This window comes from Peromyscus leucopus, chromosome 23 (genome assembly GCF_004664715.2).
Source record: "Peromyscus leucopus breed LL Stock chromosome 23, UCI_PerLeu_2.1, whole genome shotgun sequence".
NCBI classification, from domain to species: domain Eukaryota; kingdom Metazoa; phylum Chordata; class Mammalia; order Rodentia; family Cricetidae; genus Peromyscus; species Peromyscus leucopus.
In genome coordinates, this window is record NC_051082.1 from 44,032,758 (window position 1) to 44,049,998 (window position 17,241).

Genomic DNA, 17,241 nt, shown 5'->3' on the forward strand with positions numbered 1-17,241 from the left:
CCCTGGTAGCAGCCTGAGGCATTATTTGTCAAATTTCTCCACCATTTTTCCTCTGCTCCACCTTATATGGTTCTCAACCTGTAAGTCACGACTCCTTTGGGGGTCAAATGACCCTTTCATGGGGGTCAACTAAGCCCATTGGAAAACACAGATTTGATTCATAACAGAAGCAAAATTACAGTTAGGAAGTAGCAACGAAAATAACTTTATGGTTGGGGGGTCACCACAACATGAGGTACTGTATTAAAGAGTCACAGCATTAGGAAATTGGGAACCACGGCTCTAAAAGGAAGTCAGTACACATTTATGGACATGTCCTCTACTTCCTTCACGGGTGGGCTGGTTTTTTTTCATTGGTGCATCCAAAATTTCTGGCAAAAACAACTTAAGGGAAGTGTCTTAATTTCTTTTCCGGTTTCTGGTTGCAGTGATAAAACATTCCGGCCAACGCAGCTTAAGGGAGAACAGGTTTATTTTCGCTCACTGTTCAAGGTATAGTCCACTAGCATGGTGAGAAAGCCAAGGCAGCAGGAGGCTGAAGCAGCTGGTCACATCACATTTACAATCTGGAAGCAGAGAGCCATGAATGCATGCGGCTGTCCAGCTCCCCTCTCCTCTTCCATAGTTCACCATACCAACTAGGGAATGGCGCCACCCACAGTGGGCCAGTCTTTGATCCTCAGTTAACTCAATCATGATAATCCCCACAGGCATGCCCAGAGACCTTTCTCCCACGTGATTCTAAATAGAGTCAGTTTGACAATTCACACAAACCATCACAGCAAGAAAGATTTATCTTAGAGGGTTCAGTTCACTGAGTGATGCTGGCAATCCCAGTGTGTGTGTGTGTGTGTGTGTGTGTGTGTGTGTGTGTGTGTGTGTGTACATTGTAATATCAGAATCATTAACCTATACCCTAGTAGGAAACATCTCTAACAACTAAAGCACAATGCTATGAACGCTTCTTTCTGCCTTTAGCTATAAAGACTCCACTGACTTCCAAAATCAGGTTGGTCAGCACCCCATGCAGACACATCTGAATTGGTTTCCTTTTTGACATTTAGTGTGGGGGGGGGGCTGTTGGAGGACAACTTGCATGAGTTGATTCTCCCCTTCGCTTTGTGGCTGGAGAATGAACTCAAATCCTCTTTATCTGCTTATCCATCTCACCAGCCCCAAGTTATTAGTTTGTTTGTTCTTTCTAGGTGAGTGTTCTACCAGCTGAGCTGCATCCCTATCCTCTCACTTGCTTCCTCTGGATTGAGTCTCCCTTTCTGTTGCTAATAACACTAGCCCATGGGGCTCTTGGGGTGACATTTTCTGTGGATCATGGATCATATGTCCCACTGAGTCTTACCAGTTCACTCTACCATCACTGGCCCCAGTGAACTGATGATGACCATGTTCCCACCACCACCACACCCTACCCAAAACCAACCCCACTTGAATCCTCTCTACCTGCCTTCCAGGGCCACGGTGAGATGACCCCAGCAAGTCTCCGTGTCTGCCTGAGGACCACTGCTTGCCCCTCTGTACAGCCTGGGTACTGGCCAAGCTGTCCCGCCCTCCTGCTGGTCTACCTGGTAACTGGGAGCTTCTCAGGTTACCCAGAGGATCGCTTTGCCTTCGAAACTCCAGCCGTCCCCTCCGAGGCATCAGTAACCGATGCCAAGGCCCTGAGCGACACAGAGCCGACAGAAAGCTGGTGTCCCTAGATGCTCTACAAATGTTCGGCCTCGTCCTCTGACCACCACAGTCCTCAGAGTGGCAGGTGAGCAGGCAAATGTGGGGAGTGGGGAACGGGTATGACACCCAGTAATCTACCTTGGGAGCCCCCAACATGACTTTAACTCAGTCAGCCTTTTGGGGATCCAGCATCCTGGGGTGGATGAGTGGAGGTGGGTCGGGGATGAGGCGACAGGAGAAGAAGAAGGCGAGGGCAGTCCAGTCAGTTCTCGGTGGACAGAGAGAGAGACATCAGAAAGTCTGACACAGTTCTGAAGTCCTGGGTGCCTGCTGACAGCTGATTTACTGTGTGTTGCTGTGGGTGGGTGGGAGGTGACGGGGGACGGCACACATGCCAGCGCGCATGTGTGGAGGTCAGAGGCCAGCGCGAGGGTCCGGAGATAAAACACCTGTCCTCAGGCGTAACAGAAGTGCCTTCACCAGCTGAGCTCTGCCGCCAGTCTTGCTGCCAGCCTCTTTGATCCTGGTGAACTCACCGGGCTGGGTGGGAAGGGGCGAGGGGCCCCGTTAGGTAGCTGTTCTACCCAGCATAGATGTGCTGCTCAGAATAAGTGTGTTTGGAAGAAGACTGTGAGCCGTAGCTCCAAATCCAGTTCCAAGTTAGCCCTTCGTTCTTCTGAGATGAGCCCAGGTCAGCCTTGAACTCACGACCCTCCTTCCTCAGCCTCCTAAGTGCCACAATCATAGGCATGTGCCACCTCCCCCAGCTTCTCAGTCTCTCACTATCGACACGAAGCTGTGTGGTGGAAGGAGACGCTATAGAAAGGGCCATGGGAAGGGCCTCGTTCTGCCGTCTCCCACAGGGCCAACCTGGGGTTAGGACCTGCTCGTCTGTCTTAGGGTGCCATATAGAAACCCTCCTTCTGCCTGCAATGGGCAATACAAATAGCTGTTAGGGCCTCTGCCCGCTCCAACATTCTGAGCTGAAATTACTTATGAAGTGATTTAGGCAAGATTTCCTGTCTCTTAGTCCCCCCTCTCCTGCCACCCTCATTGGGTCTCATATAACCTAGGCTAGCCACAAATTTGTTATGTAGCCAAGGATGACCTTGAACTTCTTGTTCTGTTACTTCTAGCCTAGAATCACATGCATGTGCCAAGGGGCCTTACGTGGTGCTGGGATGGAACTGAGGCTTTGTGCACGTTAGGCAAAAATACCATCAGCTTCACCCTCAGACATACATGTATTTATTTTATTTGAAATGGGGTCTCATGCAACCCAGACTGGCATTACATAGTCCAGGCTGTCCTTGAACTTCTGATTCTCCGGCCTCCACCTCCCACGTGCTAGGATTATAGCTGTGCACCCATATGCCTGATTTATTAGGTACTAGGGATGGACGGACCCCAGGGCCTCATGCCTGCTTTGTGGGCACTCTGTCAACCGAGCTGATACCCCAGCCCAGGACTCAGCACCTCCTGTGGTTCGTGAACTGACTTCAGATTACTCTAAGATGAGACAATGTCGCCACCTTGCCTGTTCCCAGTGGACCACAGGAGCTCAGTTTTGATAAGAGACAGAGAAGTATCCCTGACAGCCCATACCCAGCCTTGGGCAGAGGAGGACTAGGGGTGCTTTATCTGTAGCCTCAGGATGGACACTACCTTCCCTGTCAACCCCAGGCTGCAACAGTTTCCGCTCTGCCCGTTGTGAAGAATTCTCACAGTGTTCACTGGTGACAAGTGACACAGGACACCTCACTTCCCATCATCCAAAGGACATGTCCTCGTAATTCATCAAGCTATTAGAAATCTGGGTCCCCTTCCCTTCCTCAACTCTCCAGGTTCTAAGTAGTGACTCCCCAGGCTTCCTTGGGAAGGGTGTTTCCTCAGAGAGTGAGTCCCTGAGATGACTCCTGGAGGCAGGTCTCCAAGACCCCACTGAAGACTAAATGACATCTGAGTCCAGGGTCCTTAAAACTCAGCCTTCCTACACTAGGAATGCAGTTTAATTGGTAGAAGGCTGGCCCAGCATACATGAAGCCCTGGGTTCCCTCTCCAGGGTAGCACAAAACCACGTATGGTGATGCATGCCTATAATTCCAGCCAAGGAGCTAGAGGAAGGAATGTAAGGTCCGTGTGAGGCACACAGCAACTTTGAGACCAGCCTGGACTACATGAGATCCTGTGGCAAGGAAAGAACCTTCCTGGGGCTAGAGAGATGGCTCAGCGGTTGAGAGCACTGGCCGCTCTTCCAGAGAACCCGGGTTCCCAGCACCCACATCAGGGAGCTTACAACTGCCAATAACTCCAACTCCAGGGGAACCCAAGATTCGTTTCTGGACTCTTTGAGTATGTACACATATACAGACACATACACATTAAAAAAATAAAAACCAAGCCGGGCGGTGGTGGCGCACGCCTTTAATCCCAGCACTTGGGAGGCAGAGCCAGGCGGATCTCTGTGAGTTCGAGGCCAGCCTGGGCTACCAAGTGAGTTCCAGGAAAGGCGCAAAGCTACACAAGAGAAACCCTGTCTCGAAAAACCAAAAAAAAAAAAATAAATAAAAACCAGCCGGGCGGTGGTGGCGCACACCTTTAATCCCAGCACTTGGGAGGCAGAGCCAGGGGGATCTCTGTGAGTTTGAGGCCAGCCTGGTCTACAAAGTGAGTTCCAGGACAGGCACCAAAACTACACAGAGAAACCCTGTCTTGAAAAAAAGCCAAAAATAAAATAAAATAAAAACAGTTTTCTGGGGCCTTTCTAGGAACCCTTAGACACCCACACACACACAACAGATACCCCAGGACTCAGGAAGCTAAAGTCAGGAAGATTTCTGTGAGTTCATGTAACATGAATCTTAGTCTTATTAATAAAATCAAACTTGGAGTCAGGTATCAGGGTGAATGCTGGAAGATCAGAGAAGCAGAACAAGCCACAGCTTCCTTACCTCGCAATTCCTCAGCTGATCCTGTTTCCTCAGACCGGAAGCCTCTGTGTACTTATCCAAATGGGTCTCAGCTGAACTGCTTCTCGAAAGCCTGAAAGCTTAACCAGGCTCTAGTTCCTGGTCCTCATGCCTTATATACCTTTCTGCTTTCTGCCATCACTTCCTGGGATTAAAGGTGTGAGTCACCATGCCTTACTCACAGAGATCCAGATGGCTCTCTGCCTCTGGAATGCTAGGACTAAAGGTGTGTGTGCCACCATTTTCTGGTCTCTATGTCTGTCTAGTGGCTGTTCTGTTCTCTAACCCCAGACAAGTTTATTAGGGTGCACGATATATCGGGGAACACATCATCACCACAAGTTCATGGCTAGCCTGGACTACATAGTAAGACCCTGCCTTAAAAAATAAAAAAGATGGCTGAAGAGATGGTTCAACCAGTAAACTGAGTTTAATCCTTAGAGGCCACATGGAGAAAGTTAAAAAAAAAAAAAAAGAAAAAAGAAAAAAGGCAGAGCATGGCAGTTCAGAGCTGAGAAGACAGACAGACAGACACAGGCAGATGACCAGTCAATCTGGCCTATGTGGAGGAGAGTTCCAAGCCAATGAGAGACTATGTCTCAAAAAAAAAAAAAGTGAATGGTACCTGAGGAACCGGCACCCAATATTTTTCCTCTGGCCTCCACAAACAAACGCTACACACACTCACTCATATGCACTCACCCACACAGGCAAGCACATGGAAACACACACAGACATCACATCACATATTGCCCACCATGCAGAAGCCCTGTGAAGTCTTCTGTAAGAAATTCTACCCCCCCCCAAAACAGACAGAAACACAAATTCTCCCAGCCAGACTAGCCCATCCCTTTGAGTATGTGTTCTGAGGACACCCCAGCAGCTCACACAAGGGGTCTCTTTGGAGGACAGATAACTCCTCCTCAGAGGCCCCCGATCAGTCATGCCATCCCTTGCTAATGAGGAACAGAAGAGTCTTGACTCAAAAGGAAAGGCCCAACCATACCTCGTGTCAGTGACAACCAAAGGATCAAAACCCTGAGACCTGCAGGATGCAAGTTCAAGCCTATCCTGGGCAGGGCCTATTGTAGTGTCTCACACCTGTAAACCCAGTACTCCAGAGGCAGAGGCAGGGGGATTGCTGTGAGTTCAAGGCCAGCCTGCTCTACATTTAGAAGAGAACCAAGACCAAGACCTTTTCTTAAAAAATAAAAAATAAAGGCAAAAACAAAAACAAAACACAAGTCTGGGTAACTTAGCAAGACATCTATTTAAAATGTAAATGTTTTTCAGGTTTTTAAAATCTTTACGTATGTCTGTGTGTGTTTGCTGTGGGTGAGGATATTTTTATTTTCTGACGAAGTCTCCCTAAGTTATCAAGGCTAGCTTTGAACTCGAGATCCTACTGCCTCAGTCTTCCTGGAATCCGGGATACCAGGCCCCACCAGCAGCCTGGCTCTGGGGAGATTCACAAAGCCTACTCAGGGGTTGTCCATGGCCATTGGGACCTCTCCTCCTGCTCCATCGCTAAGGTTACTTGAGCATATGGTTCATTTGGGACTGAGAGAAGGTTTTAGCAGATGTAAAGGAGTTAAGAAGAGGGAACTTTGCCGGGCGATGGTGGCGCACACTTTTAATCTCAGCACTCGGGAGGCAGAGGCAGGTGGATCTCTGTGAGCTGGAAGTCAGCCTGGTCTACAGAGTAAATTCCAGGAAAGGTGCAAAGCTACAAAACCCTGTCTCGAAAAACCAAAAAAAAAAAAAAAAAAAAAAAAAAGAAAAGAAAAGAAAAAAGAAGAAGAGGAAGAGGAAACGTTGGGAAATGGATGTCTCCTGGAAGCCAGACATAAAGCAGGCCCTGGCCCAAATTGTGACCTCATTCACCAAAACAAACAAACAAAGAAAACAGGGCCTGGTGGTGCAGGATGTAGTCTTAGCTACTTGAGAGGCTGAGAGGCAGGTGGATCACAAGCTCAGAGCCTTCCTAGACTACAGAGTTCTTTAGTTCTAGGCCAGCCTGGCAACTTAATGAGAAATTTTTAAAAAGAGAGCTGGAGGTAAAGCTCAGTGGTAGAGCACTTGCCTGCCATCCCCGCTATGGGGGGGGGGGGGGGGGGCGTGGCTCAGAGGTAGACCCTGTGGTCAAACCTGCAGCACTACAAACCCAAACCAAACCAAGAACCTCAAGTTAAGATTTCAAGTAAATACCATGTCTTTCATAACAGCGGGAGACTATTTCTCTATACAGTCCAGAGCTAAGGACAATGCAGATTGGTGATGTCTTCAGAGACTCCCCCCCACACACACACACACTTAGCCTTGGCATCCCCTGGCCACTGAAGCAGCACGCCAGCTGTCCTCCACCCTCTTTCTGAAAGCCGCATGTGTGTCCCCAGCCCCTATGATGTATCTGTGGGATATAACAGGATATGACACCTGTCTGTGTCCAGCAAACCAGCAGAGGGACTCTGGCCTAAGCAGACCTCCACCTACATACAGAACCATACCGGCTTCTCTCCCTCTCCTCTCTCTCCAGCGGTACCGACACAGCAGCAATGCCAGCCACCAACCAAGGCTGGCCTGAGGACTTCGGCTTCCAGCTGGCCGGCTCTGGGCCCTGCTTCGTGATGGAGGTGGCTGAAGGAAGCAGCGCGCACGCTGGGGGGCTGCGGCCTGGGGACCAGATTCTGGAGGTGGAGGGGCTGGCTGTGGGTGGCCTGAGCAGAGAGCACCTCGTGCGCTTGGCACGACGCTGCCCTCGAGTGCCACCCAGCCTCGGTGTACTCCCTGGCCCCGAGGGTGGCCCCACAGCCTTGACAGCAGCCTGGCTAGCCCCACGATCTGGCCGCAGCCTCCCGCTGGGCCGCGAACTGCTGCGTTTGGCTGGCCGCCCCAGACCAGATGCTGTGCACAGAGAGCGCAGGCGCAAGGCCCAGGAGTTCAGCTGCAAGGTAGGGCGCCCAGAGCAAGAACCGGCTGGGCACGGTCCTGGGCTGCTAGCTGAGCGAAGTTCTTATTGTTTGTCTGTCTATTTGTCTTGTTGTTTGTTTTAGGTTTTTGGAGACAAGGTTTCTCTGTGTAGCCCTGGCTATCCTGGAACTCTATCTGTAGACCAGGCTGACCTTGAACTCAGAGATCTGTCTGCCTCTGCTCCCCGAGTGCTGGGTGACCAAAGTTCTTGAGGAAGATTTACAAAGCAAGTTCCTAGCCAGCCTGGGCTACATAGTGAGACCCTGCCTCCAAAATAAATGGCTCATAGCTGAATAATTCATTGATTGATGATAAACAGGTGATATATAAATTAATAGATGTTTGATAGATGAAAGCTAGACAGGTAAGTAAGTAGATAACAGGCAGATAGATAGATAGATGATAGATAGATAGATAGATAGATAGATAGATAGATAGATAGATAGATGATAGATAGATGATACGAGCCTCCGTAGATAGATATAAACAGGTAGGGTAGATAGACCAGTGAGTGATAAATAGATGATTGATAAGTAGATCGGCAAACAGATGACAAGTAGGTAGGTAGGTGACAAGTAGGTAGATAGATAAATGATAGGTAAGCAGATAGGTAGATGATAGGTAGATGGGTAGATGATAAGTAGGTAAGTAGGCAGATAGATAGATAGATAGATAGATAGATAGATAGAAGATAGGTAGGTAGATAGATAGATAGATGATAGGTAGGCAAGTAGATAGACAGACAGACAGATGTCCCTGCTCCTCATTTGTCCAGGCACCAGCAGAACAGAGTGAACTTGTGAGTGGCCAGGGAATTCTCTGAAACAAACGTTCTATTTCACCTGGATGCTGAACCTGGAAACTCGGCTTCTACTTCTTGACAAGGATATGTGAACTCCTGAGCCTGTGCTCCATAGAAGGGAAACTCCTCAATCTTGGCCCTGGGCAGGTGTGGGGGGTGACCACTAGGGTTTGGGGGGTCTCAGAAGCTAAACTAAAGAAGTTCACTGTCCACCCACACAAAGTTTTCTACAGAGGTCCAGACAGTTTTCTAGAATGGCTAATAACCATGTAAGATTCCCTCATCCCAACATGAAGCTTCAGAGATGAAAGGGGCCGTAGGGAGAAATGCTGGGGAGACTCCTGTAGGTTGTCTTCTGATCCCGGATCCCAGCTGGCATGATATGGCATGCATTTGCCTCCCCCTTAACATATAAAATAAAATTTTAAAATGTTAAAAAAAATAGTTCAAGGTCATCTCCTCCTATTTAGAGTGTTTGAGGCTAGCCAGGGATGTATAAAATGCAGAGAGAGAGGGAGAGAAGAGAGAGGGAGAGAGAGAGAGAGGAAGGAAGGAAGGAAGGAAGGAAGGAAGGAAGGAAGGAAGGAAGAAAAAGAAAATAAATCATGTTTGCTACTGTCCCAGATGATTTGCTGGGATGAGGGGAGCTGAAAGCTTGTCTCATCTAAGTCCTGCAGAGTTTGAAGGCAGCATGCTTAGAGGCCCCAATAAGGCAGAGTGGACATATAGACCCGCCCAGGGAGCAGAACTGGTGAAAATAGACTCTGCTTGGCAATCAGGGAAGGTCTGACGCAATGTTTTTCTGGTTGGGGCTTACCAAGCACTCCCGAAAAGTAGGTAGATCCCAATAAAATATGGCCTCTGTGGAACCCTCACTGGTTTATAATAACCAGCTCCCCCCACCCAGGTTCCCACCAGTACTCTGCCTGCCCCAGTTTTTGCTCCTTTAAATCGCTGGTATTTAATAGAAAATCCATTAGTGTCCCGTGATGGAGCCGCATGGTTAGATGTAGGTTGGAAACATCTGGGTAATAACTGACACCGAAACCGCTCTGTGGCCTGGGCCCCAGGAGGGGGAGCTATTTTTTCCTTTCTTACATAAAGCATCCTTGCAGCTAGCCACACACTCTTGAAACGAGGCTATTGCTGCTGGCTTTGATTCCAAACCTGCAGTCCTTGCAGTGTCACAGGTGGTGCAGGGGGTGGTGGCGGAGGTGGTGGCTGGTGTTACAGACTGTCCTAACCCCTTTGAAGACAACAGAGGAGAGCAGGGGACCTTAGGAAATGCTGTGTGGCTGCCACCGCCCTTTAGATCCACCACATAGTTATGCATGGAGAACCTGCTGTGTGCCAGGTCCTGTGCTTGAGGCTGGACTGAAATCAGGTGAGGAGCCGTAACAGCTGATGGGCATATTGACAGTGACATGCCAAGATTCCAAGTGTTAGGATTCAAACACGCACACAGTGGCCTCCGCTTAGAGTCCCTCGATGTCACCTGCTAATGCTAACTCATTCTCTACTCTCACTGCTCTAGAAAGTCTGCTATGATGCATTAGTGGAACCACCTAGAAAGCAATTGGGGAACCTTAAAGATAGCTCAGTATAAAAAGGCATTTGCCACACGAGCCTGGCGACCAGAATTCCATCCCCAGAATCCATGTAAAGGTGGAAGGAGGGGACCAACTTCACAAGGTTGTCCTCTGAACTCCACACTTGGGCACACACATACACAATAATACATTTTTAAAGGATTTATTTTATGTATATGTGTGAATGGCTGAGTGTACGTGTACCATGTTTGTGCAGTACCCATGGAGGCCAGAAGAAGGCATTGGATCCCTGGAACTGGAGTTACAGGAGGTTATGAGCTGTCCAAGGTGGGTTCTAGAAACCCAACCCAGGTCCTCTGGAAGGGGCACAAGCACTCTTAACCACAGAGCTGTCTCTTTAGCCCCATATGTTTTTGGTTTTGTTTTTTAAGAAAGCAGTCAGGGGACTGGAGGGATGGCTCAGTGGTTAAGAGCACTGGCTGTTCTTCCAGAGGTCCTGAGTTCAATTCCCAGCAACCACATGGTGGCTCACAACCATCTGTAATGAGATCTGGTGCCCTCTTCTGGCCTGCAGAGACACATGCAGGCAGAACACTGTATACATAATAAAATAAATATTAAAAGGAAGGAAGGAAGGAAGGAAGGAAGGAAGGAAGGAAGGAAGGAAGGAAGGAAGGAAGGAAGAAGCAGTCAGACATGAATTCAGTTCCAAGGTTCAGTAGCAGGACCAGCAAATGGCTCATCAGGAAAAGCCACACTTGCTGTGAAAGCCTGACCCCCAAATCCAGTTCCTGGAATCCACAGTAGAGGAGAGAACCGACTCCAGCAATTGTCCTGTGACCTCCACACATGTGTTGTGGTGCACACACACACACACACACACACACACACACACACACACACACAATGTAATAAAAATGTATTGACAAACAGAAAGATTAAACTTCCCGCACAGGTCGTCATGCACCTGCTTTGTCAGGACATTGAAGGAATTCATGGATATCAGGTCATTGAAGGAAAGAATGGACTTTAGCCAGGTGTGGTGATACATGCCTGATCCAAGGCACTTGAAAGGTGGAGGCAGGAGACCAAGTTTGAGACCAGACTGGACTGCTTAGCAAGAACCTGTCCAAAAAAGAAAGACAGAAAGGAAGAAATGGAGAGAGGGGGGAGGGAGGGAGGGAGAGGAGAGAGTGAAAAAGGAAAAGGAAAAGAAAACCAGCTCAGTCTGGTGGCACAGGCCTGTTAGTTATCTCAGCTACTCAGAAGGCTGAGGCAGGGGGATGACAAGTTCAAGGCCTGCCTGGCTGCAGTGGAGATTCAAGCTCAGCCTGGACAGCTGAGTGGGGCCATCTCAAAATAAAAAGGGAAAAAAGACTGAGAGTGGAGAGCCACTGAGGATGATGCCTGATAATGTCCTCTGGCTTCCACATGTGCACACAAGAACATGTACACACGTAAACACCACACACACAAAGAGGCACTGGGGAATGCAGCTTCGTGACACTTGCCTCGCATGAAAAAAACCCTGGATTCCATCCTCAGTGCTGCAAAACAGAAACAAAAACTAATGAGAGAGAGGGAGCTTTGGGTATATTAACAAGCTACTTTCTGGGGACATTGTGTGCATTTGCACACCCAGGTTCAATGGCCCCCACACCCCTCTGAATAGATGTTCCCTTATTAACATTAGCTAGTTACGGGCATGAAGAGAAAGAACACCCAGAAAAAAGTTCAGAGAGAGTTAAAATTCATAGCAGGGCACACCTTCTACAGTGCTTTTATGGAACCAGAATATTCTCTGTAGGGACCCTTAGCAAACAGTGCTGTGGAACGGAACACCAGCATAGTATTATAATAATAGTAACTAGCAATTAGCGAGTGCCTGGCACGTGTTTAAGCACTTATATTAAGTCCTTTGATCCTTGGATTCCCTGGAATGGCTGCTCCTGGGCTGATGAAATGGCTCAGCGAGCAAAGGGACTCGCCCACAGCCCAATGACCTGAGTTCAATCCCTAGAACCCACATGATGGGAGAGAACTGACTCCTGCCAAGTTGTTCTCTGACTTCCGCAGATGCAGATGCGCGAAGAAATGTTTAAAAACAACAGCAACAAGCAAACAGTTGCGGCTCCTGGGTTCAAAGCCTGAGCTGATAACTTTGAACTGTCCTCCCACAAGTCATTTCTCTGCAAGTCCTCTCCTCTGTCAGCCTCTGTGGCCTGAGCTCGTTAGCTACAGAATGAAGATGTTAATAGTCTCTCTCTCTCAAGGACAGCTGAGCGGTTAGAGGTGAGGCCCGGTGGCCAGTGCTTCCTGGGCCAGCTATCCTGTGGAGGTAAACTGAGGACTCCCCATGGATCTACCTGGGATCCTCTCCTTGCAGGTAGATGACATCTTGGGGGACCAGCCAACAGCCAAAGAGCAGGTGTTCGCTGCCCTGAAGCAGTTTGCTGCTGAGCAACAAGTGGATGAGCTGGTGTGGGCTCTTACTCTGGTGCTGCCCATCGAGGCCCAGGGGCCAGTCCTGGACAACCTCAGGTACCTCTGCTGATGGCAAGATGGGAAGACCAAGTGGGTTGCATTCAAGGAGGGTGGTCTTTCCAGTCCAAGTGGGACATGAGGCCTGCCCTCTCGAGCTGGTGAAAAAGGTGAACTATCATGGTGGTTGTGTTGGTGATAGTGAAAGGGATGGCTAGTGCTGGCCTGTGAAGGATCACCTCCTGAGGTAAATGAGCCATCGCTTTCTGACTCCACCCAAACCAAGATGTCAGGAATCTCCCATAAAATACCAAGACACGCTCAGCTCCGTATGTGACTGAGCAGTGGAGCAATATGAAGTTGTGGGTCCTGACACCCACCCAATCCTACAGACAATGCCCACTATCTGTCTCTTAATGCCTCCCCCCCCCTTGTTTTTTAATCTTTTGAGATAGGGTCTCCTTATGACACCCAGGTTGGCCTTGAACCCAAGGTTCTCCTGCGGCAGCCTCCCAAGGGATGTAATTACAGGTGTGAACCACCACTTCAGGCTCTTTCTATTTGTGTGTGTGTGTGTGTGTGTGTGTGTGTGTGTGTGTGTGTGTGTGTACAGGGTCTTACTGTGTAGCCCTGGATGGCCTGGACCTTGCTATATAACCCAGGCTGGTCTCAAATTGCCTCTGTCTCCTGAGTTCTGGAATTAAAGTTGTCGGAGACACCATACCCAGCCATCTCCACCTTATATTTTGAGACAAGTCTCTCACTGAACCTGGTGCTCCCCATTTCAGCTAGACTGGCTGGTCAGGCAGGGAGGCCCAGGTTTCCACCTGCCAGCCCCTCCCCCACCTCAGTACTGGAGTTACAGCGAGCCTCTGCATGTGGCTTTCTTTGTCAGTGCTGAGGATGGAGCTTAGGTCTTCGTGCTTTGCTGGGCAGGCACCCTATCCACTGAGCCATCTCCCCAGCCCCTACACTAGAGCTCTTTGATATCAGTTTGACGATGGTGAGGAGGAGGACGGTGGTGGTGGTGACAGATGTGTGCCAAGAATGGCATTAGATCCTTGAAGGACACTCCGTTCATATTCAAGTTGAGGTTCTGAGAGGATCACAGAACAAAGTCAGTGGCTGTCACAGGCTCTTGAATGCAGTTAGCTGTTTCACCTTAAGTTTATTGGAGAAAATTCCTGGCGGGTCCTGGCTTGAGGTGACCCAGGAATATCTCGGATCCCTGGCCTCCTTCACTGAGTGCCGTATCGTATATACGGCTTCCATCGGACAGCCTCTGAGGTTTTTCAGACTCTGCTGTGAGTCCTGCTGGGCTTTCTCTCCAGGCTCTTGCCTCTGGGGCCAGCGATTACCCCGACCCCTCCCCCTTCCCGGGCTCAGTCTGCCCCCTCCCCTCGCTGCCATTCACCCCGCCGTCTGCCCCTCCCTCTGGGCCTGGCCAATGTCAGGGACTGGGCTGGCCAGCCCCCCGCCCCCACCAGCCAGGGCTCAGCATCTTGACTCTGCAGCGAAACGCATTGGAGGCCACCGAAAGAGGCCACCATGAGCTGCCTGGGGTGAGTAAGGGGACTGACTCTTGTTGGGGAGATGAAAAAAAAAAAAAAGCTCTGGATAGAAAAAAAAAAAGTTATTTCTAGGGCGGAATTTGTCGCGGAGCTGGTGCAGGGGGCTGAGGACTTCCTGGGGAGGTGACAGATAGGCAGAGCTCGATTCTGCCCAGTTCCATGAGGGCTGGGCTTGTAGGGGACGCGACGGTCCCCAGGGAACTTGGTGCGTTTATCTCCAGGCCAGACTCAGCTGGAGGCTCGCTCAGATTTCCTGGTTTCATCTCGATGCTGCGGGGCTTCTTTCTCCGCCACCTCTCTTGGGACAGCGGCAGCGGTAGCTGCCTCTCTGCTGGCTGCTTTTCGTTCCCAAGCGACCGACAGGCCCCTGTCAACTGAAGATCAGGGAGGGAGGAGGTGGTCTAGATTTAGAGCCTGGAAAAAGCGGGAACCCCTGGACACTCCGGGATGCCCCGGTGGCCCGCTGCTTCCCTGGGGTGCTGCTGGGAGGATGAATGGAAAGTCTGTGTTGCCAGCGGGTGTCAAGTGCGACAGGAAAATTGGGGAGGTTGTTGGAGGAGGGGGCGGCGCCCAGCTGGGCTCCGAAAGGAGGGTAATATGGCAGCGGCGGAGGGGGGGACTTCAGACAACGCCTTCCCCCCAACCACCACCCTTCCAACCGTTCTGCACTTCCTAATACCTCCCTTCCTGGAGCTGGCCAGCTGCCAACGTGTGCTGGGCTCTTGGGGTGTTGGGGATTTGAGTGGAGTCTTTTGGAGTCTTCCTTGTCTCAGAAGGGACAAGGAAGCATAACAGCCTCCCTAGCTAATTCTGAGATCCAAGCTCAGGGGCATCCCATTGCTAATTCAGACTCCTGCAATCAGGGCAGGGACTCAGCAGGTGTCAGCACTACACCTCAGAAAGTTGGGTCACAGAGGGGTCTGGAAGTGAGTTCTGGGGACAGGAAGGTCAGTCGCCAAGAAGAGTTCAACAACAAGCATCTAGTTCCAGAAGGCAAGAGCATGGGCACCCTGGCTTGCCATTAAATGAAGACAATGGGGAATCACTCCCCTGGTCCAAGGAGCCAAGACAAGGCTTAAATAAGAGGTTGAATAGACAAAAGGTGGTAGGTGGTAATGGTGATGATGATGATGATCATGATAGATTGTGTGTGTGTGTGCGTATGTAAAGCTTTCTTTAGAGCTACATCTAAAATCTCAGCTACTTGGGAGGTTAAAGCTGGAGGATCACAAGTTCAAAGCCAGCCCGGGTAATTTATCAAATCCACAGCTATAAATAAATAATAAATGAATAATCTTCCCAAGGAGGTTAGAATCCACTTGGAACACAGAAGTATGGCCTATGATGGGGGTCGAATTGGGGGTGACTGCAATGACCCAAGCAGAAGGGAGAAGAGCTGTGGAGGAGACCAGGATCCTGAGTCCTCTCCCACAGTAGCCACTAAGTACATGTGGTTATTTAATATGGATGAACTTCTCATAAATGTGGATGACCACACAGCAGTAATCCCAGCACTTGGGAGGCTGAGGCAGAAAGACTGCACATGTGTGGGCAGCCTGGGTTGTATAGCAAGGCCCTGGAGTCAGTTCCCAACACTGCAAACAACCAGGCATGGTGGCTGGTCTGCGGCAGCGCACACCTTTAACCCCAACACTCAGCACTCAGGAGGCAGAGCCAGGCAGATCTTCATGAGTTCCAGGCCAGCCTGGGCTACAGAGTGAGTTTCTTGACAACCAAGTCTACACAGAGAAACAGAATGAAACAAAACAAAACAGAGAAAGCAGTGTATGCCTATAATCTCAGCCTTAGGGAGGTGGGGGTAGAAGGCTCAGAAGTTCAAGGTCATCCTCGGCTACATAACGTGGAAACTGTCATATATATAGTTTATCTGGCTCTCATTAATTACACTTTAAGTATTTAATATAAATATAGAGTGAGTGACTATCCTTCAGGACAGTGAAGACCTTGAATGTGTCCAGGTTTGCGGCCACAATTTGCAAAGGCATCCTGTTCCCTTATGCATTTCTTGCTGCCACTCGGAGCCTAATTTGGGTCTGTCCCCCAAGGAATCCCAGTCTGATTAAGTGATAAAATGGCTTTCTAATTAGGACAGGACAGGCTGTTTGGAAAGTGTGATGTGTCCGGGAGGAAACAGAAAGAGCAGGGTTTTTTTTTGGGGGGGGGGCGGCGGGGGGAAGGGCAAGGTAGGTAGCAGCTGGCGTGGCTAAAGTTGTGTGATTTGGAATTTCCACCTGGAGGCCTGGGGTCCCTTCATGGATGGTACAACCTTGAGCAAGTAATTGATATCCATAGACTGTCTGATAGATAGGGTTTATCCTATGTGCTCCCAACAGGATTCTAGATAGGTGAGTTGTGCTGACTATAAGCAAAAAAGAGGTAAGCTGGAGGCCTGGATGTGGAGGAGGGACCACCTGTGTCCCTTTACCTCTTTTATTTGGTGGTAAGTGTCAATGACACCATGATGCCTTGGAGCCAAACATGGGGGTGCACACTTTTAGTAAACCTAGTACTCAGGCGCCTGAGGTAGGTAGGGTTGCAAGTTTGAGTCTACACATGGGGTTCAGAACCAGCCTGAGCTACATCAAGAGACCTCATCATCACAAAGAAAGAAAAACAAAAACAGGAGGTAGTCCTGTGGTAGCGTTCTTTCCTAGTATGCCCAAGACCTGGGTGTGATCTCCTAGACACACACACACACACACACACACACACACACACACACACACACACAATATTTATATGCTATACTCACGCTGGAGAGACAGGAGCTTAATGGATAAAGTGTTTGCTGTGAAAAGCGAAGGACCTGAGTCTGGCTCTCTAGCACTCACGGGAAAGCCAGGGGCAATGGCACAGCCTGTCATCCCAGTGCTGGGGAGGTGGAGCCAGGATCCCTGGGGCCCACTGGCCATCCTGCCTAATCAGTTCACTCCATGTTCAGTGAGGGAGCCTGTCTGGATGAAAATAAGGTAGAGAGCAATTGAGGAAGACAGCCCACGTTGACCTCTGACCTCTACATGCACACTAAGGCAAGGATATCACACACATACACACAGAGAGAAGAGAGAGAGAGAGAGAGGAGAGAGAGAGAGAGAGAGAAATATTGAAAAATAAAGAAATCCAGGGGTGATGGCACCTGTCTTTAATCCCAGCACTTGGCAAACAGAGGCAGGCAGGTCTCTGTGAGTTCG

General features: G+C 49.6%; 1 protein-coding gene across 2 annotated transcripts in view; it reads left to right on the forward strand.

Annotated features, from left to right (window-relative positions):
- Positions 1 to 7,197: 7,197 nt before the first annotated feature.
- The window catches only part of LOC114707556 (Grid2 interacting protein), a 35,803-nt gene continuing 25,759 nt past the window's right edge, over positions 7,198 to 17,241 (forward strand). The window contains exons 1-2 of one of the 2 annotated variants that reach the window (XM_028890313.2): positions 7,198 to 7,606; positions 12,364 to 12,518. In XM_028890313.2, coding sequence (XP_028746146.2) covers positions 7,211 to 7,606; positions 12,364 to 12,518 — 551 coding nt within the window. In that variant the 5' untranslated portion in view covers positions 7,198 to 7,210. Of the gene's footprint in view, positions 7,607 to 12,363; positions 12,519 to 13,893; positions 14,021 to 17,241 lie in introns of those variants that run through there. The other variant, XM_028890311.2, reaches the window with a different exon arrangement.